The sequence below is a fragment of the Malania oleifera genome, chromosome 7 (assembly GCF_029873635.1).
Source record: "Malania oleifera isolate guangnan ecotype guangnan chromosome 7, ASM2987363v1, whole genome shotgun sequence".
Lineage (NCBI taxonomy): Eukaryota > Viridiplantae > Streptophyta > Magnoliopsida > Santalales > Ximeniaceae > Malania > Malania oleifera.
In genome coordinates, this window is record NC_080423.1 from 86823332 (window position 1) to 86848219 (window position 24888).

Here is a 24888-nt window from a genome sequence, read left to right on the forward strand (position 1 = left end):
TGCATCTAAATCCCCCAATATTCAAAATTCGATTTACAATCGAACCATGGGAACGTTGATTGAATCCCCACCATCGCATATCACTGGCTCTGATACCAATTATAAAAAAACAAAACTTAATGAAATATTATTTAATCAATATAAAAAAAAAAAAAAAAACAAAGCACAAGAAGTCCAAGGAGAAGACATAAGCTTGGCATCCCTTCTATTTTTGCTATTCAAATTGCGGCAACAATATATCAATTTATATATAGAGGTTTTAACCTAGGGTAGCTATCTTTTGTGGGCTGTCTCATATTACCCAATTACAATTAGCTAATAAGAAATTAAACTAACAAATAAAACCAATTTTAGGCTTGGTTTATGATCAACAAACATAAAGCACAACAAACCATTAGACAACTAAGGAACGTAGAGAACTGCAACGAAAGCAAACCATTTGCCTTATTTTTGTTGTTTACTATACCTTCTTTCCTACTTTAGCATGATAATTTGATCTTTAGTTAGGACAGATCCAACTCATTTTGCAGTTTGGCTCCTTTCTCGCATATTGAGGTCCTATGTTATCAATGTTGGGCAATAAGGACCACCCATAATACCTCAATTGGTAACAAGAAAAAATTGTAACAAAGAAAAAAGAGTGAACAATCACAACATAAGAAATTTACGTGTACTTAACTTTGCGAGTTTCCTCCCACTGCTATCGTCTACAAGGTTCCTAATAAATAATTTCTCTTGATAGGAAGTTAGGGATCCACTCGAAATCATGTCTGTGGGGTTGTTACCATGCGGACATGAGAGGCCGTTACACCCATTCCTCTACTTTTTCCGCCTCGTTAGGTCAATGAAGCAAAAATTACCTTCTTTTGTGCAAATTTTACCCTCATTAGTTACAACTAAAATTTTAGGAAGTTTAAAATTTCTAAAAGTTATGTACAACTCAGTGAAACTTTATAAACTTTTGAGATAATGTACCCTTCCTATATATAAGCCAATCTCTGTTTTAGTTTCATACTGAAACCCTCACACATAAGCGCATTCCATTGTACTTGAAACACTTGACTATTGAATATGTAACATATTCATACATAGTTCTTTCTAATGATTATTACATAGATGATGTTGAAATTTAAAGTAGCCCAAAGCTTTAATTTGCCCCTCATAATGCCATAAACTTACTAATGATTTGCATTTCAAGCTATTCCCACAAACTTGTCACCGTCATAACAGTTCACCAGAGCAACAGTTGCCTTTCGTTGCACATTTTTGTAAGTGTACCGTCTAGCCAAGATCACATAGGCGCAAATGTTCGCAATGTTCATGATGACTAATAGCCAGTAAAATTTGTCCAACCGGCTAGTATTCAAATCCTTCCCAAACCAACTCCCTTCACTGCTCTTGCTAGTCAAGTTATCAACAATTGTTATTAGGAGGCTACTTAGGAAGTTCGCAGCTCCAATCACGCTGAGGTAGAGAGCGATGCCTAAGCTTCTCATGGAATCGGGAACTTGGTCATAGAAATACTCCTGCAAACCCACAATACTAAAAGCATCCCCCACCCCAAGTATGACAAACTGTGGAGCTAACCAAAACACACTCATAGGAACAGGAAGATTGTGTGGATTACTTTTGGCAACATTCAGTCGCTTTTTCTCAACCAAGGCTGCAACTGCCATAGCAAAAATTGTCAAAGCCATGCCAATGCCAATCCTCTGGAGGATGTTGATGCCCCTCTCATTTCTGGTTGCCCTTCGCAAAATGGGCACGAGGATTTTATCGTAGATGGCGACAGCAGTGATCATTCCAATGGCAGCCAGAGCATAGATCGTTGCGGGAGGGATGAGGAAGGTGTCTGTGAGTCTCCGGTCCATGGTAGCCCCTTGTTTGATGAAGAAGGTAGTCGATTGAGCTACACACATTCCAAATGGCAAGGTAGCCAGCCAAATGGGAATAACGTTGAGCACTAGCTTGGTCTCTTCAACAGTGGTTACAGTGGCAAGTCTCCATGGGTTGTGCTGCTCTTTGTAATTCTCTTCCAGGATGGCAGCCTTGTCAAGAAATCTGTAATTTGATATTAAAAATTTTCTTAAGAATGAGCTTTTCCCTGAAAAATATTGCAGATCAGAGGACCATATTGATGAACTGATTTCAAAATAAAATAAAATAACATAAAAGCATGTTGAACAAAAGTAGAGGTCAGCCAAGATTACCCCAGATTTTGGACTTCTTGTGCACAAACAAATTGAATTGTGTTTTTCAACTGCTAATAATCCATCTGCAGGGCATTTGGGTCCTCTGCATTTTGGCTGCTATTCATTTTCTTCACCTCACATGTGAATAATGATAAAATGGGAGATGCAACTCTGTAATTCCTCAAAGAAAGTACAGAGAAACCCTGATCAGCCCACCTATAACTGGGGAGCAGTTAACCCGAACCCATTGAGGAGTCTAAAACGAGTCATTAACTCTGATGTGTTGGATTCGATTTTCGCAACATGCCACTAGTATTTAAACAACACTCATGACATATGGTTATTCCACTAGATATCTCGGAAGTATGAGGTCAAGTTACAGCAAAACACCCTGTGACCCAAAACAAATCGTCACAAGCCCTCCATCGGTGTGCTAATTAATCTGCAGTGGCTTAATATTGAAAAGAACAAAAAATGACTAGGGAAAAGTAGGGTTCTCTTTCTGGATTTTCTTCTTGGGGAATTGACCTTTTGTCCTGCTTTTCGTTCTTATTAGGCGGAGCCTGCATGTAGCCATCTACATGTGGTATCTTAGTTTTCTAACTTGGCTAATTTTGAGCTACGGTTTCTTCTGTGCTAGTAGTAAAAAGAAAAAATGGGAGTTAAACATGCACTACATGCATCAAAATGCAAGTTATGAAGTTGACATGCTTACTTTAGCATCTCAGTGTGGCATAGAACCCTGCCTTGACTTTTCTGTAAATTGGGAACTTCATACAACTCTGCAGAATCGGTCGGGTAAGGAAGATTTCTCTTGGCAATGGCTGCCACAAGAACTTGCAGCATTGGTGTTAAGGGGCTCCCTCTGGGTACCCTATACCGATAAAATGGCCTTCCCGCGCAAAAAATCACTATCGAAATAGCCATGACTGCAGTGAGGATGATATCTGCAGAGCCCCAGCTGACATGATCTTGCACATAAACAATTACTGTGACGCCAAGCAGGAGTCCCCCACAAAGGCCACAGTTCCACCAGTTGAAGAATGACATTTTTTTCGTCCTCTCTTCTGAGTGATCATCGTCGAACTGGTCAGCTCCAAAGCTCTCAAGAGACGGCTTGTGCCCTCCGGTTCCTATGGAAATTAGGTAAATGGCAAGGAAGAAGACTACTTCATGAACTTTGCTGGTTTGGTGACACAGATCTGAAGGGCAAGGCCTCAAGCTTGGAACTACTCTAGACATTGTTAGGAGAAGCAAGCCCTGTTTTCCACATGGAGAAAAAGATGCAAATTTAATTCTCCAAATGAAGAAAAGGGTAATTTTTATAAGACAATGATAAGTTTTTCGAAAACAAAATCTCGAAAGTTCTCTGAAAATGAAGTCTCACATCACTTTAATGCATTAAAACATTCAACATAACATTATGTAATCCACATTAGCAATCCTCTTGTATTTAATCCTCTTGTATTAGAGAAGTGTCCAGTAAGACACAAGTTCACAGTCTACTCTCTATTTTGTCAAGATAATAAAATTTTGTAATAATAAATATATATACATATATATATATATATATATATATATATGTATGTATGTATGCATGTGTATGAGTGTGAGATATGTGTATGATGTTGGGGTTATTTCTCATCCGTTGAGGAAAGGGTTAGTGATCAATTATTAAGTATGAGGGAAAGTCTCACCCCATGAGCTAGTTTTTGGGATTGAGAAGACTCAACATCACCTAATGCTGGTATTAGAGCCCATGGTTCAACGTTCTCCCCGGGATGTCAGGTATGTGGGATTGTCGATTTGAAACCCGATGTGTAAGAGGGAGATTATTTCACATCAATTGTGGAAGGGGCTGATGGTTAGTTATTAAGTGTAAGAGAAAGTCTCACCTCATGAGCTAACTTTTGGAGTTAAGAATGTCCAAAACCACCTAACATATGAGTATGAGATTAATTACCGCAAGGTAGATGATGGAGGAAGCGAGGACGGTGGAGAAGCGGCCCAAGTAGGAATCAGCAAGGAAGCCACCCAAAAGGGGCATCATGGTGGTAACCCCAAGCCAGTAGTTCACACTCTTTGCAGCTACTTTTAGGTCTTGATGTATTACTTTGGTAAGGTATATGATCAAACTCGTTGCCATTCCAAAGTAACTCAGCCTCTCACTGAACTCAATTGCTGCACCATACCCACTCAAGTTAGAATTTATGTATATGCAATAATAAAAAAGGAAAATATTCAGTTTCTTGGGAATCATATTAGGGTTCTTGTCTCAAAACACACAGAAATAAACCCCATAGAAAATTGGAAGTAGTAGTCTAATCTCGGGTTCATCCCGAGACTTACCAGATCAAACACAGGATTGGATGTGGACCTCTATACATACGCATATATATATATATATATATATATATATATATATATATATATATATATATATACTTATCCATTATCAGATGTGGACCTCTATAGATATGCATATATATATATATATATATATATATATATATATATATATGATAAATTAATTAGTTGTTAAGTTAAATATTTCGCATCATCATATAACTAAGAGTGCTTTTGATGTTGCCCTTTAAAAGTTGAAAAAAAGTTTGTGCCTTTCTCCTGAACTTTAAGGGAAGTTGATGCATTAATTTTTATCCAAAAAAAAAAAAAATTGACCCATGGAAAGGATCATATATAATGATAGTCAACAACCCCAAAATGCTCAAAGCAATTATCACAAAAAATAAAAAATTAAAATTAGAGCGTAAAGACTTTTTGGGACCAAGAGATAGAAGTTCACTTTCTCTCTGACCCCCCACTTTACCACTTGCCTTGCACCTTATTTTGAGTATACATACTCAAAACACTGATATAAAATTTATAAGCATTCCTTATTTACAAACATATGAATGATGATAAATAAACAATCATACATTTATAAAAATTATACAGCTGAATGTCACTTTTGATGTGGGATGGGATGACTCCCTTCACCCAACACTTTTATGCATATACAAGCACACACATAACATGGAATTGTTATGTATAAGCATACAAAAACTGCAGTATGCTCCCTCAGTACCAAACTTATTTTATAATGAAATCCCAGTAGAGTAGACATGAAAATCATCTTTGAGAGTTCAAAAATATTGAAGGAAGAAAAGAAAATATGGAAGAATTCATAATTTCATATTTAGTTATTAAGGAAAATAAAAACAATAATATATATATATATATATATATATAACCAACAAAAATTTAATTTATATGTCATTAATATTTGATTTTTAAAATTTTTTATCTTATTAAAATGAATTTTTATCTCTAATAATGTTTGATATAGAGAGAAAATGCAACAGAAAATAAATTTTCTTCTTAATTTTCTATCCTTTTCTTTTTTCAAATTAAAACTTTGATCCAAACGGTACTAAAATATATATTGCAAGGGCTGGCTTTGAGGCAACTCCCCACCAAAGCCAATATATATATAGTGAATGAACAGCCTACTTTTACAAAAAAAAGAAAAGAAAAAGGGATCGAATAGTTGAAGTAGGGAGCAAAAGAAAAAAAAAAAGGCCAACAGAATGGCATCATATGTATATAATATTAGCTACCATTAACAACTTTATATTTATAAATAGCAATGGCTGCTCATTTCTTTTTCTCTTCTTCTTTGATTTTTTGTTTTTTGTTTTTTTTTTTCTGAAAAAAAACAACTGTAATGAGTCAATGAGTAGTTGAACTTACCTTCTTCTAAAAGAAACTGTAATGACTAGCACTTTAAATGTTCTGCATTTTGATATGTTGTCCCACTGGCTAACTAAGGCACGGAAATTGTTTCTTGCTTGGAGAAACTAAAGGAGTTTCCCCAGCCTAAATCCACAGATTCAGGTAAGGGTTTTCTCCATTATAAAACAATAAAAATAAAGAAGGTACTGCAGCATGCCTGGTTACGAGGAAGCCAGCTTAAAAAAAGAAGGTATTGGGAAGACTACTAGCTACTTTCCCTTTTCCCCACCGTGCACTTTCGCAGCAACCAACCAGCTCACCCAAAGCTTAAACAAAGGAATACTTTCTGGGCATGGTGTGGGAAATTCTGTCATACACATGCATAAAATAATAACATATAGAAATTTTTAATTACCAGTATTAAGATTTCCTTACCAATGATAAAGAGGGAGGCTTTCCAAACACCAGTGGAGACGCGGAGAGGAACTCTTCCTTTATGATCCACAGAAGAATCATAAACCCATTTCTCCTCATCATCATGAGCATGAGCATGAGCATGTACTTCCACTACTGATGATTCTTCTACCTTTCTCTGCTCCATTACTTAATTATAATTATTATCACCGTACTGTACCGATGATGAAAGTTCTCTTAGGTTACAAAATGTCTTGTATGGGAGGTGCAGGAAAGAAACAAGGAGTATGCCCTCTGGGATTCCAAAGTGATGGAATAAGGAGCGGAGGATGGTGGTGGGGAGGGCTGCCGGTGCTTTGTACTTCTTATATAGGCACATTCCTGCTTTGTCCAGCTGAGTTGGCCTTCAACTAATCTCTTCTTCATGGGTTGAGATTAATCATGAGAGAAATTTGTTTCTGTTTTTATTTGTGTGGCTATGATTTTGCCAAAGGAAAATGTTAATTCCTTCTACTCAGGTGTCATGGTTGGTCCTCTAGTTTGGATAGGGATGTCATCCATTACGATTTGCAGTTTTATTTTCCATGCACCAAATAATGTTACAAAGTGCAGCTAGCTAGGTAGGTCTGTCTGATTAGAGCTTATAGGGCCCTAGCTGGCTAGTCATGTTTTGCTTAAGAATATTTTTAGTAATTATTGATTCATTAACTTATTTGGGTTTGAGATTATGGTAGAATAGTCATTATAAATGGCATTATATTAATTAGTGGCCGTAACTTGTATATGTTGATATTATAGATTCGATGTAAATGTCTCTGACTTCGTTTTGTTAGATACCTTGTGAATTTCTTTTAGTAAAAAGTTTATCTTTCCCTTTAAAAAAAATTAGAAGAAAATAACCAATTTGAGATAGATAATTATGGGAGTGATAGTGATAAGCATAATGGCAGGCCTTGTTGGTACCCCTCACAAAAATCTAGGAGTCCAGAAGCTTGACCAATTAAGTTGTCATCATACAAAGAATCCAAGTAAGTTGGACTATTAAGTCATGCAAACATCAAGTCCAATTGATATACCTTTGTTTTCTTTGTTTTGTTTTGTTTTTTTTTTTTTCGAAAAGGTAATATCATTATCAAAGGAAAAACCAAGCAAGATGCTTGGAAACTCCAAGCAAGCTAGCTTATAGAAAAATGCAAGGATAAAACTACCTCAAACAGAAAAAGGCGAGAATAAAACAACCTCCCACAACAATGAAAATACAATAAAATACTTCTTAATCTAAAAATCACCATCACCCTGCAAGCAAACAAGAAAAATTTCCGAACAACTGAAATTAAGGTAAAATTGTGGATTTTTCGGGATAAAAAAGCACAGAAGCCACGTAAGTCAAAAAAGAAGTCGGGGATAGACAATAAGATTGCATTGAACTTTTGTCAACAATTTACAGAAATTGAGAACATACTGAATCCACGGATGCAACTGCGGAAATCCCATGAAAGCCAAAAATAACTCAAGGAATGACTGGGGATTTAATGATTCAGCCAATGAAGGAGAAGAAAAAAAATAAAAGAACGAAGATTAGAAGCCGGACAACGTTTGTTTTCAAGAAATAAACTGGGAGAAAAAGAAGATAAGGACACGAAGTCAATTTGGAGAAAATCTGAACGCGAGAGGGGCTTCCCAAGGAAATATCAAGGTCCTCGTAGAAAATTGGAGGAAACCTTGAAGAAGTAAACTTAATTATACCTACAATCACACCAAGGTTCACTCTTTTCCGAAAGAGCACAAAGAAAAGCATGAATTTAGAAGAAAAATTAACTCCATGTATACAACATCTGCCTAATTTTTTAACAGATCCAACTTTGAGATAGGTATTAAAGAACCAAAACTCTGGCCGATTTTTTTGTTTTGGAGGAATTTTTTTTAATACTAAGGATCCATTTGATCAAGAATTTTACTTGGGAAACTGAAAGAAAAGAAAAATAAGGAGAAAACTCATTTTCCCTTACATTTTCCTTCTCTATTAAATATTATCAAAAATGAAAGTTTGTTTTAATACGATTAAAAATTAAGAAAATCTAAATATAAATGATGTGTAAAATTAAAATTTTGTTTATGAATTTGATATATATATATATATATATTTTATTTTATTTTTTATTTTTTTCTCACTTTCCTGGATAACCAAAGATGAAAATATGGATTTTTGATATTTTCCTTTCCTATCCCAAATATTTTCTAAGTCCCAAATGAAGCCTCAAATTGAGATCAAAGTTTCACATTATTATTAGCGCCAAAAGAGTCTATGGGTGGATTTGATATATATGGGTGAGCACCAACTTAACTTAAAAGTTTTAGCCTATTAGATACATACAAACTCACAAGTGGAATTCTCAACAATCCCCCTTCACTTGTGAGTTCCGGCCACTCCCCTTCAACAGAAGCATAAGTCATTTTGTGCGGCTAATTCAATCTCTCCCCCTTGAGTGAAAAATCATCTTCTTTGTATGAGTAAGCTTAATTCTCCAATAGTTGCTCAAATGAGCCTTACCTCCTCATATTACATGCCTCAAATTCTATTTCACGTGCCTCGAAACCAATCATACCTCCCACATCTTGACTCTATTCATATCCATAATCTAGGCTTAGATGATCCTTATTGGCCTCAGTCACACATTTGGTCCTCTAATTGTTATCATGTCAAAAGAATTAGCTTCACGCCTTAACTTTACGATATCGCTTGCCAAGAGTTACAAATCATCGGCTTTGATACCACCTTTTAGTGCCTATGGAGTCTTCATAGGGATTTGATACAAATAGGTGAGCTCCAATTTGACCCAAAATTTTAAGCCCAATAAGGCCTTAGGCCAACCTATGTATATAATAAGCATCCATCTTCCACTATTTTTTCAACGTAGGACAAACTTATAAGCTAGTGGAATTCTCAACAATCTCCTCTTCACTTGTGAGTTCCAATTGCTCTCTGCTGAATATAAATCATCTCTCTCATGGGAGAAAACCCAATTCTCCAAAAGTTGCTTAATTGGGCCTTACCCTCGCGCCATGCGTGTCTCAGATTGAATTCCAAGCTCCTCTAAACCAATCATATCTGTAACGAACGGAAGAATAATGGTATTTAAATAAATAAAAAAAATAAAGGGAAATGGAAACAAGAACAGAAAGAAGCAGCCGACTTCGTCGACAAACATGAAGAGTTCGTCGACGTCGTTGCATTTTGGATGGGATAATCCCAAGAAATTTTTCAGGCCTCATCGATGAACACAGGGGTTTTGTTGACGAGGGTTCTTCAGGATCTCGTCGACGAAGTTCCGTCTCGTCGACGAGAAGATACTGGGAGAAGGTTTTTGGTGATTCTAAATTTCGTTGATGAGGAGAGAGTTCGTCGAGGAGTCTTCTTCTTGGCCTTGTTGACGAGGTGACGTGGCTCGTTGACGAAGACCAGTGTATAAGTAGTATTAAACACCATTTTTTGGCGGATTTTGGCCGCAGAAATTTCTTCTCTCTCCCCCTTCAGTTTCTCCTCCTTCTCCCTAAGTTTCTGGGCTGGATTTTCGCCGGTTCAATGATCTGAAGCCACCATGACACTCCTGGGAAAGTTCTCTGCAAGTTTGCCGCAGCGGATCATTGGTGGGGCTGAGTTGGAAACCATCCCAAATCCAGGGTAAGACTTTCTACTCAGTACTTGCCTATTTGACAGTTGTAGAAAGCGTAGTACGCATAGTAATACTGAACTTTAGTTCTGAAAAATGTCATTTTTAGGGTATTGAACGGGGAACCCTGCGAGTGTAGGGCTGTTTGTTTTAGGGGCCTTTCAAGACTCTAGTAAGGGGATAAACTAAGCTAGTAATTTTATGAAAAATATGTATATTGTTACAGCATTTGATTTTAGGAAAATAAATATATTTATATATGATTTATATTTGGGAAATACAGCTAAAAATGATGGTATGTTAGATATATAAAAAACCTATTTCGTGTGGCATGGGTAGAAATTATAATGAAAAACTGTTTTCTAGGAATGTGTTAATAATACGGATTTTTATAAAGAAAAACTGGCGTACGGGCCAAGATTTTTATATGTTTTCCGGCGTATGGGTCGTGCTATGGATATGATTTGTCGGCATATAGGTCATGCTATGTATATGATTTGCTAGCATACGGGCCGAGCTATGGATATGATTTTCTAGCGTACGGGCTGAGCTATGTATATGATTTGTCGGCGTACGGGCCGAGCTATGGATGTGATTTTCCAGCGTACGGGCTGAGCTATGAATATGATTTTCCGGCGTACAGGCCGAGCTATGGTAAAATGTGAAATACCGGCGTACGGACCGATGATTTTTGTGACATACGTATATATGCAAAATGATATGATTGATTTTATAATTAATTATATGAAATATCCATGTATCACAGTTTCAGTATATGTTATATGATATCATAACCTGGTTGGCTTGGTCTAGGCTAGCACTTGCACGGTACCGCTGCTATGTGTCCATGCTTATTATAATCATGATATTTGTGTTAACGCCGCTGTACGAAGTGGTGTAAAATTGGTTGGTCAATGTGGTTTTAAGAAGTGTGTGAGCGCCCCTGGTGTATGGACCAGGTCTGGCAGACCCATCAGACTTACAGACTATACTCTTGACTTAGTAGTGGTCGGCCAACCATTGTCAGGTCCTGCCTTCAAGCCACACAACTCAGTCATGTGAGACAACAACCAGCTAACCTACCAGGAATGTTTTTGTATTATATTTTATTAGATAAAATATGATTATGAAAATGCAGTATGTTTTGTCCTGCTATGTTGATATATATGTTTTCCTAGATATGACATGACAGTTTACTAAATATGTTTCTATATGATATATGTATAACACGGAATACTCATGTTGCCACACACTCGTATTAGTTTATTTTCCTTACTGAGAGGTGTCTCACCCCATAATTATATAAACATTTCAGGAGCCCTTGATAGGAGAGCGGGTAAAGCCTCGCTGATCTAGTATTGTTGATCTGCCTTTCTAGAAGGGTAAGTGTTTTGATAGGGTCGGATGTATTTTTGTGGGATGATTCTAAGATATATTTTGGGTTGTGTACTATGTGTATATAAATACTGTGGTTGTAGTAACTCTGGTATTGTGATGGATGATTTTGTATTTATGATATTATGATTGCATGTTTCCTGCTGCTTAGGCTTCCGTTATGTGTTCTGATGTATCCCTGATACCCACGGGTCCAAGTGGATTATGATCTGATGGGTTTTATTGTATTACGAAAAAAAAATATGTGGAAATTAAGCAGGTCGTCACAATATCTCTTCACGTCCTAACCCTGTTTGGATCCATTTATAAGGCCTGGATGATCCTTATCGTCCTTGATCACACACTTGGTCCTCCAACTATTAGCATGTCAGGAGAATTAACTTCACACCTCAACTTTATGATCTAACTCGCCCAAAGTTACAAATCATTGGCTCTGATACCACTTTTTAGCACCATAAAAGTCTTCATTAGGGTTTAATACATATAGGTGAGCATCAACTTAATCCAAAAGCTTAAGCTTATTGGGTCCTAGGCCCAATTATGTATATAAACACTCATATTCCACTTTATTTTTTCAATATGGGACAAACTCACTAGTGGAATTCTTAACAATCTCCTCCTCACTTGTGAGTTCCAACTGCTCCCCCTTGAATAGAAACTGTCTCCCTTATGGGAACAAGCCCAATTCTCCAACAGTTGTTTAAATGGGTCTGACCCCCGCGCCATGCACGCCTTGAATTGCATTTTGTGTGCCTTGGAACCAATCGTACCACCCACTTCTTAACCCTATTTTAATCCATCTACCAGGACCAGATGATCCTTATCATCCTCGATCAGACACGTGGTACTCCAACTGTTAGCATATCAAGAGAATTAACTTCACACATCAATTTTTTACAATGTCATCGCCTAGAGCTACGAAATGTTGGCTCTAATACCACTTGTTAGCATCAGAGTAGTTCATAAGTGGGCTTAATACACATTGGTGAGCACTAACTTGACCCAAAAGTTTAAACTTATTGGGTTTTGGGTCAAACCACGTATATAAGTACCCATATTTAACTTTGTTTTTCTAATGTGGGACAAACTAACAAGTAGAATTCTCAACATAAACAAAATTCATAATTACTTTATAAAAAAATATGCCAGGAAGAAGGGGTTACCCACTCTCGAGATACGAATAATAACTGTCACATCTTGCAAATTTTTGACAAGAAAATATAACAACATCATCAAACAAAGTTGCTAAGTTGTAGGCAAAATCCAAAACTCCATAACAAGGAATCCAAGCCTTGCCAAGAGATCGATTATTTGACAAATTTCTATGGGAAGAAAAAAATAACTCACTCTAAATTATCCTTGGCCTAGATTGATAGACCTAAATGGAACTTAAGAAAAAGAAAGTTATGTAGAGGAATGAAAAAAGGCTTAAACCAAGCAAACACTTTCATGTCTTTGCATGCACAACTGTCATGAGATAAACACTTACATCCTATGTGAAAGATCAAGCAACACTAGTAGCACACAATTTTAACTAGTCAATTGAAAGTAAATGACGAATTCACCACATAATCAATTTCTCAAGCACTGGATACAAATTACATGGAATCAGTAAGCAAGCATGAAAGCAGATACAATTGAAGCAAATAAATTGTATAGTAGCATAGTCAAATTATTAGACCTTCATAGTCATTGGATGTTTAGAAAGAAAGGCAAGTAGGCTAAACATGTTTACAATAGCTAGTAAATTAACAATCACTAATGACCGCTCAACCTCTCCTAAATGCTAATCTCACTCTAGCACTAGGAAGTATTAGTATGACTAAAGAGTCATACTTTTTTTTTCCACTAAGGCATTACTTTACCCAAAGAAAAAAACCTACATTAGTATTTACGTGATGGTTTCCCACTCATCGTATAAGTATAAGCCCTGAGAAAACTTGACTCATGATATTCTCCTCAACTTAATTAAGTAGTAAACATTTTCATAGACTTTGAAGCTAAGTATTCTTCAACTTAATCCATAAATGAATGCATGTCTTTCACTGATATCTACCTTATTTATTCATCTCCAAGGCCCTTCCACATCTCTAAGAACTCATGCAATCATCATCTCTATGATGTGAATTCTCTGTCTACAAAGAACTCTTCAACTTATCATGTTAATTTGCAAAGTCTTTAGTGGTACTTTAGATGACCAATTTTTGGTTGGATCTTCAAGATCGACAATAAATGGCTTGAGGCAAAATGCAAGGTGCACCTTTATCCAAGTTGGAGTATCAAACTTGTTGGGGATGTGGCTCATACTCAGAGTAGATCACATGTACCGAAGAGAGCTACGTGAAGCGAGGGACAAATGGATAGGAGGAGTCTTTATTTCAGAGGGCAAACTGTCTACGATTTCATTCGACACAGATTATGTAAATTCAAATTAAGGGCTTGTAGATTGGGCTTATCAAATGGATTTCCTCTAAGGGATCGCTACATATGTAGTTTAGATATACTAGAACACTTTGTTACGCATTGGGTTCATACTTAAACAATATTGTAACTCAAAGATTGTAGCTTTGACATTGTTCATAGTGAAAACCAACGTGTTGCTCCCGTGGACATAGGTCATTGTCGAACCACATAAATCTTGTGCGTTCTAATTATTTTTTTGATTCTTCTTATTATTGTTTGCTTGCTTCTTAAGTATATTTCATCATCGAGTGATTGCATTAGTGGTTGTTGATTGATTTGTGTGCGATTAAGTTCGATGTGAACAAGTTTGATGGAACTGGTAATTTCAGGCTTTGACAACGAAGAGTGAAAGACCAGCTAGTGCAACAATGGATGGTGAAGGCTTTGTACAAAAAGAATTTGAACAACATGAATGAAGCAAATTGGAAGGAGTTTGAAGCAAAGGCGGTTTCCACAATCCAGCATTGTCTTGCCAAGGATGTTATGTACAACCTCATGGATAAGGAATCGCCAGCTGCGATTTGGTTGAAGCTCGAAAATCAGTACATGTCCAAGTTGCTTATGAACAAGTTATGTCTTAAGCAAAAGCTTTATTGGCCTAAGATGGTGCAGGGTTCAAACCTTTATCAGTACATCAACACTTTCAATCAAATCATTAGTGAGCTGAAGCTTGTCGATGTGAGGTTTAAGGAAGAGGATAAGGCATTGATGCTATTGAATTCCCTACCGACATATCCTACATATGAAAACCTGGTTATGACACTAACTTGGAGAAAAGAAACACTAGAGTTGAAGGACATTACAAGTGCATTTTTAGGGTTCCACCAAAGGAAGAAGGCCAACGATGAGGGTTCACATGCTAAAGGGCTCATGGAAAAGGGAAATTAGGATCATGGGAAGAGCAGTTTCCATAATGGATTGAGCGACCATAGGGCTTGGTTCAACTCCAGGAAAAAAAAATTGGACGTGCAGTTTTTTAAGTGTGGCAAAGGAGGAAACATAAAACTCGAGTGTTTATAGAAGAGGAAGGGAGGTGCTGAAAATAAAGAAGGTTCGTCAACAACGACAACTGTAGTAGAAGAAGGAGACTTTAGGAGCGGTGATGGTGATATGCTCTCGGTTTGATCAGGGTCGGATGAGTTCGCAGATTCTTGGATTTTGGACTCTACATGTTCATATCATATGACACCCAATAAGGACTGGTTCACTACGTACAGACTGGTCAGTTTTGGTTCTGTTATGATGGGGAACGATTTTGCATGCAAAGTGATCAAGATGGGGAATATCATAATCAGGATGTACGATGGTGTAGTGCGAACATTGTACGATGTGAGGCACATACTAGAGTTGAGGAAGAATGTGATTTCGTTAGGCACCTTGGATTGTAATGGGTTCAGTTACAAGTCCAAAGGTGGGGTATTGAAGGTAAGTAAGGGAGTTCTGACCATGATGAAGGGAAAGAGAGTGTTGGGTAATATTTACACACTACTGAGTGCCACAGTTGTAGGTGGAGCTATTGAAATTAGGATGTAGTCCCAAGAGGGGGGGTGAATTGGGTTATTAAAAGGTTATTGAAGAAATTTCTATTTACCTTAACCCTTAGTTATTTTAAACTTCACCAATTAAAAAAATAAGATATCTAAGCAGCGACCGTACTATACCAATCGGGAGTCCTAGATATGAATATGAATTTGTATATGAAATTCAAATGTATAATACAAAATCAAACTTCAAGAGATTCAGTTAATCAACTTTTCAGAGTTTAATTTTCAACAATTCTCAATGATGTATTCAAGGAAACAAATTCAATGATTCAACCTTGAATATCTTGTAACTTATGCTTCAATAGTATAATCAATACCAAGATCAGATTTATAGTAATGGACAATGATTTCCTTAAAAATAATTTTAGTAAATCAACTTGTTTTTATTTTAGCACTTAAGCTTTAATAAAAAAAATCAATTACTGTTGACCCTATAGGTCATACCCTGTTTTGATTATGACAAATACTCTGGTATTTAATGATTGCCAAGTTGATGTGCAAGTTTATCTTGGTAGTATCATATGATGGCACTCGGAGACCCTTAGAGGAAAATGAAGACCTTGAAGACCCTTGTTATAATTTAATTGTTGTATTTCTTTGATGTAAAGGGTCTGTAATAGTAATTAGGGCTTATGGCTTGTAATAATTGCAGGCATTAACTGCATGATTTAATAGGTATGCTCGAAATGAACATGACCTTAGAAAGGCCTTAGGGATTCCCTTCGGTCGACCGACACCTGACTTTTTTGGTGTCTTCAAATTGGACTCCAAGTGATCCTAGGACACACACATTTACACATATGTTTGTTAGGCACTTGAATAGGGCTTGCATGTTTCGAAACGGGACCGAAATACACACATGGTGCACTTTCAGTCGACCAACCAAGCTAGTTCAAAAAGCCCTGGTCGACCGAAACCACCCTGGGTCAAAAGTTTGACCATATGGTCGACTGAACCAGGTAGTTCAAAAGGCCCTGGTCGACCGAAACCTCCCTGGGTCAAAAGTTTGACCACCTGGTCGACCAAACTAGGTTGTTCAAAGAGACTTGGTCGAACGAAACCCTCCTTGGTTAACATTTGACCATCTAATCGACCGAGCAGTTTTGTTCTCTAACTACCTAGTCGACCGGAGGGTCCTCGGGAGAATTCCCAGCTGTCTGGTCACCGAACTAGCCAGTTCAAAATGGCCTGATCGACTGAACCTCAGAAAATTGAGAAATCTCCTTCTCCTGGTCGATTGAGACCTCAGTTCAAAAGTCCCCTAGTCGACCGAACCATATGAGACTTGGTCGACCAAAACATTTCTGGTCGACCTGACCTCTCGGGTTGCCCTGATTTTTTACCGTAGTTAATATTTTTTATATAGGGTTAAAATGTTTTAAACGTCATTAAACTTCCCTAATAATACCCAATAGGTTCCCAACGGTCATATTTTCTCTCATGCCTATATATATATATATATATATATATATAAGATCATTTGTGAAAATGAAGTGGGGATTAGCAATCTTTGATTAGGAGAAATTCTCTAAAAATCCCAAAGTTTATAATACTCATCCTCCAACACTTATTCTTACCAGATCTTCTACTCAAACATTTTTGTAAGAGTGATTTAAGTGTTGTTGCCTTCTAGGGTTGCTCTCCCATGTGTGGTAATTGTTTTTGACGATTTTAATTGAGAGCTAACCCAAGTATTCTTAGGGGACTTTGTTAATAAGTCTCTCCTAAGAAGACTTATATTAAACTTCCAAGTATTGCACATTCATTGCAATACCTTGTGAAGTTTGTATTTGGTGTGGATTGCAAAAACCATTTCAAAATACTTTCAAATATCTAGTGTGCTTTGTCTTGATAAATCTTTAAAGAGATATTTGTTTTTGTGAGAAAAATCTTTGTTGCAATATTCATTGATTTATATCTATAGTTGAATACAAAGATTAAACACTATTTGCAAACCAAACTTATACATTGCTAGAGCTTCATATACATATATGTATTGAGAAAACTTGTTGATTGAAATATATAAAGTGTGGCTAATATCTTTGCTTTAGCATTTATATTGAATATCTAGTGATACAAAGATCATATAGGTTTGCACTCTCACGCACGAATTACATCGATCGTAAATCTATTTGAGAGTAGACATCTTAAGACCACATTGAGCTTACTTATTATATCATTTGTGGTGTATGTGATTGCACGTAATTGGGTACATATCTGCTTTACTTGAAAGCATTTTTATTGTACCATTTCATTGTATTTCAAATACTGTTGTGTTTCCAGGCACGGGCCTGAAGAGGGAGACTAGCCCTGGAATAGTCCCAGATTGGCTTAGACCCGATTAGGAAAGTTAGGTGTGTCGTCCTGTTAAGGCGTATAGGTTGAGGTCAGCCCCGCTAATTGACCTGGTTAAGGTTGAGGTCAGCCCTATGTTAATTTGACCTGATTGTAAATGGTGCCGCTCCATTGTTAAGTGAGCTATTAGTGGAATCCTCTGACTTGCGAGCTAGAGGCGGGGACGTAGGCACAGTTGGCCGAACCCCGATAACATATTGTGTGCCTTGTTTATATTTCTCCACTTTATATTTACTGTACATGTATGTTATGGTGTGAATGATGCGCATGATTTAAATTTTCCCCATATTATATTTATTGGCGAATTTGGAACTACATAAAAAGACCCTAGGTTGTATTATACGGCTATCTCATTTAACCTAGGAGATAAAAGTTTAAAATTTCAATTCACCCCCACTCTTGGGAATACACAAATTATAACAATTACAACTATTTTACCTCAGCTTATTTACTCAATAATTTAGAGTTATATGCTTGTCTGAATTTTTAGTCTAACAATTCAATCATACAACTGATATATTCAATCACAACCAAAACTTATGTTCAGCAAGTTCCAATATTCAACAAGTTCACAATACTCACCAAGATTGCTCTTTTCAGAAAGTTCTCAAATATTCAGCACGTCATTAAATATTTTACGAGAACTCAATGAGATTAAAGCATCACGCAGGTTATATCTTGCAAAAATTAAAAGATTAAGGGAAGAAGAGCTAAACACTATATTTTTTTAAAAGGTTTGGCCACAGCCTACGTCCTTGCCTCAAGCAACCAGCTATGAGGATTCCTTCACCACTTCATTACCAAGTGAAGTAAGTCTCTCTCCATTCAAGGTGGAGTTTGCCTTTATAATGAGAACAATCCTCTTGCTAGGCAACGATTCAAAATCCCTGAATCGTAAAAAACAACATAAATAAAGTAAGATTGCTTGTACAAAAGAGTACTCCTCAATAGAGCAGATTAGTATACGTTAGAATCACAATACTTCAAATAAAACAATATAGAAGTTGAAGCTTGAAAGTATATCACTAGAAATCTGATTAGAGAATGTGAGTTTCAGAAGAACAAATCATATTTTCGTGAGTTTTTCAGCAAGAACACAATAGCCTCTTCAGAAAAATATTTCAGCAATATAACCAAAAAGTTTGAATTGAATATGTGTCGTGTCGTTTCTTTTGTTACCCTAATGTGTGAGAATATGATGTATAAATAGTGCACTAGGGTTTCAAAAAGTTTCCCTCAAGTTTTCTCTCAATTTGGAAACCAATCATGCAAGTTTTGGAAACAATATTATCTTTGTTAATTGTTTAAACATACACATCAATCGACTAGACACGAAGGGTTAGTCGCCTGTGCTCTTTTAGAAATAGTGCATTTTGAAAGTCAAAATTGGGTTAGTCGACTTGTCCCAATAGGTCAGTCACATATTCCTATTCTGTTTGCATATTTTCGAAGTTAGTAGCACTTCAGTTTTCTGATGAAATATCATCAGTCGCCTGACCTTTCAGCAACACTTTGTTTTTCAATGTTTTGGTTCCAAAGTTAAATTCATACTTTGGAAAACTTAATTTGGACTTTACGAAAATATTTTCCATGTGTAAAACAGGTCACTAAGTCCATGATATATCCTAGGAGCTTCATTCATCAATATTGAAATTTGAAGTACTTATATAAGACTTTCCACACGATAAATTTATCTAAGTTCCTAAGTCTTCATGTTGTGAAGCTTCCAAGATTCTTCTAAGTTTTATTTACTGCTTCGATCAACTTCATGTTCCTCATAGCTTTAAGTGTAATCTTCATTTAAGCTCTTTAAGCATGATCACTTGATATCATAAGAATCACGTAAGCCTTGTAACTTAACTTTAAACAAACATGTTAAGTAACCTTGATTTGTTATCATCAAATTGATATTAAGCCTTATTAGGCCAACAGTTGCAGCTGTAAAGTCAGAGTCTGATAGTACTTTTCTGTGGCATATGCATCTAGGGCATATGGAAGAGCGTGGGATGCAAGAACTTCACAAGAGAAATCTTCTAAAAAAGGTAAAATCATGTAAGTTGGAGTTATGCAAATACTATGTGCTTGGGAAGTAGAACCGGGTTTAATTCATGATAGCCATGCACAAGATGGAGGGAGTATTGGACTACATTCATTATGATGATTGGGGACCGATGAGAGTGGCATCACGAGGGGAACATGTGTATTTCTTGAGTTTTATTGATGACTACTCACAAAAGGTCTAGGTTTACTTCATCCGTCACAATTTGGAAATGCTTGCCAGGTTCAAAGTGTGGAAAGTTGAAGTGAAAAACTAGACTGGGAGAAAGATTGAATTTCTTAGGATAGATAATGGGACTGAGTACACAAACTCAAGATTCAGTTAGTTCTACAGGCAGCAAGGCTTGAGGAGGCATTTTACTATGCACCAAACACTGCAGCAAAATGATGTGACAGAGAGGAGATGAACTGAACCCTAGTTGAAAGGCTTCGGTGCCTCAAGTTGCAGGCTGGGCTTGCCATGAATTTCTAGGAGGAAGCGGTTAATATGGTGTGTTTCTTGGTAAATAGATCACCTAGGGCATCACAAAATGGGAATGTTGTTGAAGGGGTGTGAACAAGAGAAAAGGTAGACTACTCTAGACTATGAGTATTTGGGTGTCCAGCTTATGCGCACATTCCCGATGAGGAGAGATCTAAGCTTGAGGCGAAGTCTAGAGGGTGCATATTTCTGGGATATCAAAAAGGCGTGAAAGGGTTCAAGCTGTGGGATCCAGTGGCATACAAGTTGGTGATCAATGGGGATGTAGTTTTTAATGAGAAAACTATGTTGTGGTGTACTCTAGAAGAAACAAAGAAACAGGAGCCAAAAAATTGCAGTAGCAATTAGCGTGCGATTTAGGTGGAGTTAAAGACTCAAGGTAGACATGCAAAGAGTCCTAACTTGAGATATCAGCAAACAGTGCAGGTGGTGTTAGAAACTCATGGTGGAGATGACACGGGGAGATCTAGCTCAAATGACCAGCAGTCACATCGGAGCATAGCTGTAGAAAGACCTAGACGCGTCGTCAGGCCACCCTCAAGATATGATTTTGATGATCTAGTGTCTTATGTGCTTATCACCAATAGTGGGGATCCTACTACCTATCAGGAGGTGATGCATATCCAGGTGAAGGGTAACTGGATATGCGCAATAGTGGAGGAGATTAAGTCATTGCATAAGAATTAGACGTGGGACTTGGTGGAGCTTCTAGCTGGGAAGTGGGCAATTGGATGTAAGTTGGCATACACAAGGAAGCAATTTTAGAAAAGGAAAGATAAAAGTATAAGGCTCTCTTGGTAGCAAAGGGGTACTCGCAAAGGAAGAGAGTAGATTATGATGAAATCTTCTCCCTTATGGCCAGACACACTTCCATTAGAGTAGTGTTGGGACTAGTGGGGCAACATGATCTACATCTAAAGTAGATGGACGTAAAGATGGCGTTTCTCCATGGTGACCTGGAGGAGCTAATTTACATGACATGGCCAAAAGGGTTTACCCAACCTAGACATGAGCACTTAGTTTGCAAACTGAAGAAGTCACTATACAGGCTAAAGCAGTCTTCGAGGAAGTGGTATAAGAGGTTTGATGCCTATGTGACCCATATCAACTATAGGAGATGTGAGTATGATTGTTGAGGCCATGTGAGGAAACTTTTGGATGGGTCTCTCATTTTTCTTCTACTATATGTTGACGATATGTTGATTGCTACTAAACACATGATCGAGGTAAATTGGTTAATACTCTGTTGGGAAAGGAATTTGACATGAAAGACTTGGGTTCAACTGAAATGATACTTGGCATGGAGATTTGTAGAGACAGAGCTGTAAGGAGACTATGGTTATCTCAGGGCTAGCATGGCCAATGCTAAGCCGGTGAGCACGCCTTTTGCGAGTCATTTTAGCCTATCTACCACCCAATGCCCAAGGACAGATGATGAGGTCTGGGATATGTCAAGGGCCCCACTATGCTAGCGCAATAGGGTGTCTGATGTATGCCATGGTATCTACGAGGCTAGACCTAGCACATGCTATCAACGTGGTGAGCAAGTTCTTTTCGAATCCGGGTGAACAACACTGGGATGTTGTGAAGTGGATTCTCAAGTACTTGAGGGGTATGATCGGATATGGTATAGAGTTTAGTGCACAATAGAGTGATTCATCGGTAGTAGGGTATGTGGCTGCTGATGATGCAGGAGACCTGGAAGATAGGAGGTCTTCCAAAGGGTACGAATTTACCCTTGTGGGAGGACGTATTTGTTGGAGGACTATGGTGCAATCATTCATGGCGTTGTCTACTACTAAGTCGGAGTACACGGTAGTAACTGAGGCTGCCAAGGAAGTGTTGTGACTTACAGGGTTGGTCAAAGAACTAGGTGTCCAGTATGGTGGAGTTCAGCTGCAATGTGATAGTTAGAGTGCTATTTACTTGGCAAAGAATCTATTGTACCATACAAGAACGAAGCACATTGATGTGTGGTATCATAAGGACAAGGAACTGATTGCTTCATGGAAACTTCTTCTTGAGAAGATCCATACATTTGACAATGAGGCTAATATCGTGACGAAGTCGATCACGAGGGACAAGTTCAAGCATTGCTTGGACTTGATCAATGTCTCCAAGTGCTAGATGGGTGATGGACCCAATATATAGGCCCAAGTGGAGCAGCGGTTATGCTTTCAAATTTCCAAGGTGGTGAATGTTCACCAAGGTTGAGATTGTTGGGGATGTGGCTCATATTCAGAGCAGATCACACGCACCAGAGAGAACTACATGAAGCAAGGGACAATTGCATGAGAGAAGTTTGCAGGTTATAGGGCAAACCATTGACGAATTAGGCCCTAATCGTTGACGATTTTAGGCAGAATGGAGAAGATTTTTTTCTCAGCACCAAATCGTCGACGATTTCAATTGGCGCAAATTACACAAATTCTAATAAAGGTCTTGTAGATTGGGCTTATCGGATGGATTTTCTCCAAGGATCTCTATAGATGTAGTTTAGATATACTAGAACACTTGTGTACGCATTGGGTTTATACTTAAACAATATCGTAACCGAAAGATTGTAGCTTTGACATTGTTCATAGTGAAAATCGAAGTGCTACTCCCGTGGACGTAGGATATTGCCAAGCCACGTAAATCTAGTACATTCTAGTTTTTTTTTTTATTTCTCTTATTATTGTTTTCTTGCTTCTTTAGTATATTTCATCATCAAGTGATTGCATTGGTGGTTGTTGATTAATTTGTGTGTGATTGTGTGCTTCCGTTACGCGTATCCGGCTAACGAAACAATAACAAAACTTATATAGGGCTTTCTCAATTTTGGCCAAGATGGGGACTAGTCCTTCATATGTGCAATTAAGTAGTATCCTATGTTGCATAATAGTAACTTAATATATTATGAATAAAATTTAACAAGCACCAATCCTCCTAATTTGAAGTTTAGAAATCTTCTCCCTTGATTTGCTCATTTCTTAATCCACTTAGAATCTTTCTCAATGTAGGCTTAGGCAATCTCTACACATTATGTTTCCATTCTTTAGTGAAGATATATACTCTCAGACTTTTTTCTTTTGTACGACTCTTTCACTACATGAAATGATAGTGATTGCAAGCACGTGATAAGCTCAAAAAAAAAAAAAAAAAAGCCTCTTGTTTGTTAGTGAAATCTTTTAGGCATTAAAATAAAAGAAAAAATTAAGCCACATCGAGTAGTCACGCTCAATTATTTTAATTTATATTAATTGGCAGTGATGAAATTATGTAATTACTCTTTTAGTGGCTCATTGAGTCTATCTTTTTCGCCATTAGTTTGCAAGGGATAGCATGAGCAACATTAAGTTGCAAACCAATTGAAAAATTATGACTAAAATTTTTATGTGAGGCTTTTCTTAGTCAATAAACTCCCTAATACTTGATGATGCTATCGCGACGTTCCCGGACATGAACTTGGGACGACTAATGAAATGAAGAGTGTGTGGATTTTGAAAATGTGATTTTTGTGGAAAAAAAAGTGTATGGAGTCACCACTAACCTTTTTGAAAAATAGTTAGAACACTTGATTACTATCCAATTAAGAGAAGAATTAGTCTACATTACTAGAGTCGGGCTTGAAAGTTTGGTTATTCGAGGGGAGAGTAATAGCACCCCCTACACACATGTTCTTACGAATGGTAACTAATTATTTGAAAATTATCTCAAAATAAATTCAATAAGCCTTAGAAATTTTCTCCCTATCAAAAAGTATAAAAAAAATGCACAAAATAAAATACTATGTAAGTATTCCATCAGAACTAGGGCATACCGTACTCCGAAGAGCTCATGCCTCACTTTTAAATCATCATGATCGGAAAATCGAGAAAAAGGAATACAAAATAGGGTTTTTATAAGTATGAAAATAATATTTAGGGAGGTTTTTGATTTACTTGGGGATGGAAAATTTGTAAAGATGAGTTTCTTAACTCAAAAATATTTTTTTATACTTTTTGTGATTTTTTTTCTGAATTTTTACGACAAAATTTTATATTTATCCCCAAATTTTAAACTAACAAAAAGAAAATTAAAGAAAAAAGATCAAGCCAAGATCATTTTTTTTTTTAATTTTACTGAGTTTTCTGAATTTTTATGAATTTTTTAAGAATTTTTGTGACTTTTTATGATATTTCCAAATAAAAAAACAATTTCCTAATATTTTTGGAATTTTTATAGATTTTCATGATTTTTAGGATTTTTCTAGCACAAAAATATTTTTCTAATTTTTCCTGACTTTTCTTAATTTTTCTGTAATTTTTTGAATTTTATGGGATTTTTTATTGAATTTCTATGAATTATTTAAATGTGTAAATAATAATAAAGTAAATAAAGCACCTAAACCGGTTTCATATCAGTTCAGGGGACCCCACCTCTTGCTAATAGGTTTAGAGGGTGGTCAACTAGTTTTTAGGTCTTGGTCAAGACCCATCTAATCCACTTGTCACACAATGAGTGGGGGATGCTTGTGGGTAAGGATTGACTACATGGCATGATCTTGAGCATTCCTTGAACACGGGAATCCAATGGTTGGCAATCAGTCGTGCCAAGTA

General features: G+C 36.9%; 1 protein-coding gene across 1 annotated transcript; it reads right to left on the minus strand.

Moving 5' to 3' along the window:
- Positions 1 to 1043: 1043 nt before the first annotated feature.
- LOC131159872 (protein NRT1/ PTR FAMILY 5.6-like) lies at positions 1044 to 6821 on the minus strand. The gene is made up of 4 exons (XM_058115067.1): positions 6363 to 6821; positions 4156 to 4373; positions 2908 to 3452; positions 1044 to 2061 (listed from the first exon to the last, which is right to left on the minus strand). The coding sequence occupies exons 1-4, from the start codon at positions 6526 to 6528 to the stop codon at positions 1194 to 1196; spliced, it is 1797 nt and encodes a 598-aa protein (XP_057971050.1). The 5' UTR covers positions 6529 to 6821; the 3' UTR covers positions 1044 to 1193.
- Positions 6822 to 24888: the final 18067 nt, after the last annotated feature.

What these genes read in the sequence shown, in the direction of transcription:
- LOC131159872 (XM_058115067.1), bottom strand. Translation starts at nt 6,528, where the DNA reads ATGGAGCAGAGAAAGGTAGAAGAATCATCAGTAGTGGAAGTACATGCT. An exon ending in CCTCCATCATCTACCTTGCG is followed by an intron (nt 3,453 to 4,155) that starts GTAATTAATCTC and finishes TGTGGAAAACAG; the next exon opens with GGCTTGCTTCTCCTAACAAT. An exon ending in TGCCACACTGAGATGCTAAA is followed by an intron (nt 2,062 to 2,907) that starts GTAAGCATGTCA and finishes ATCAAATTACAG; the next exon opens with ATTTCTTGACAAGGCTGCCA.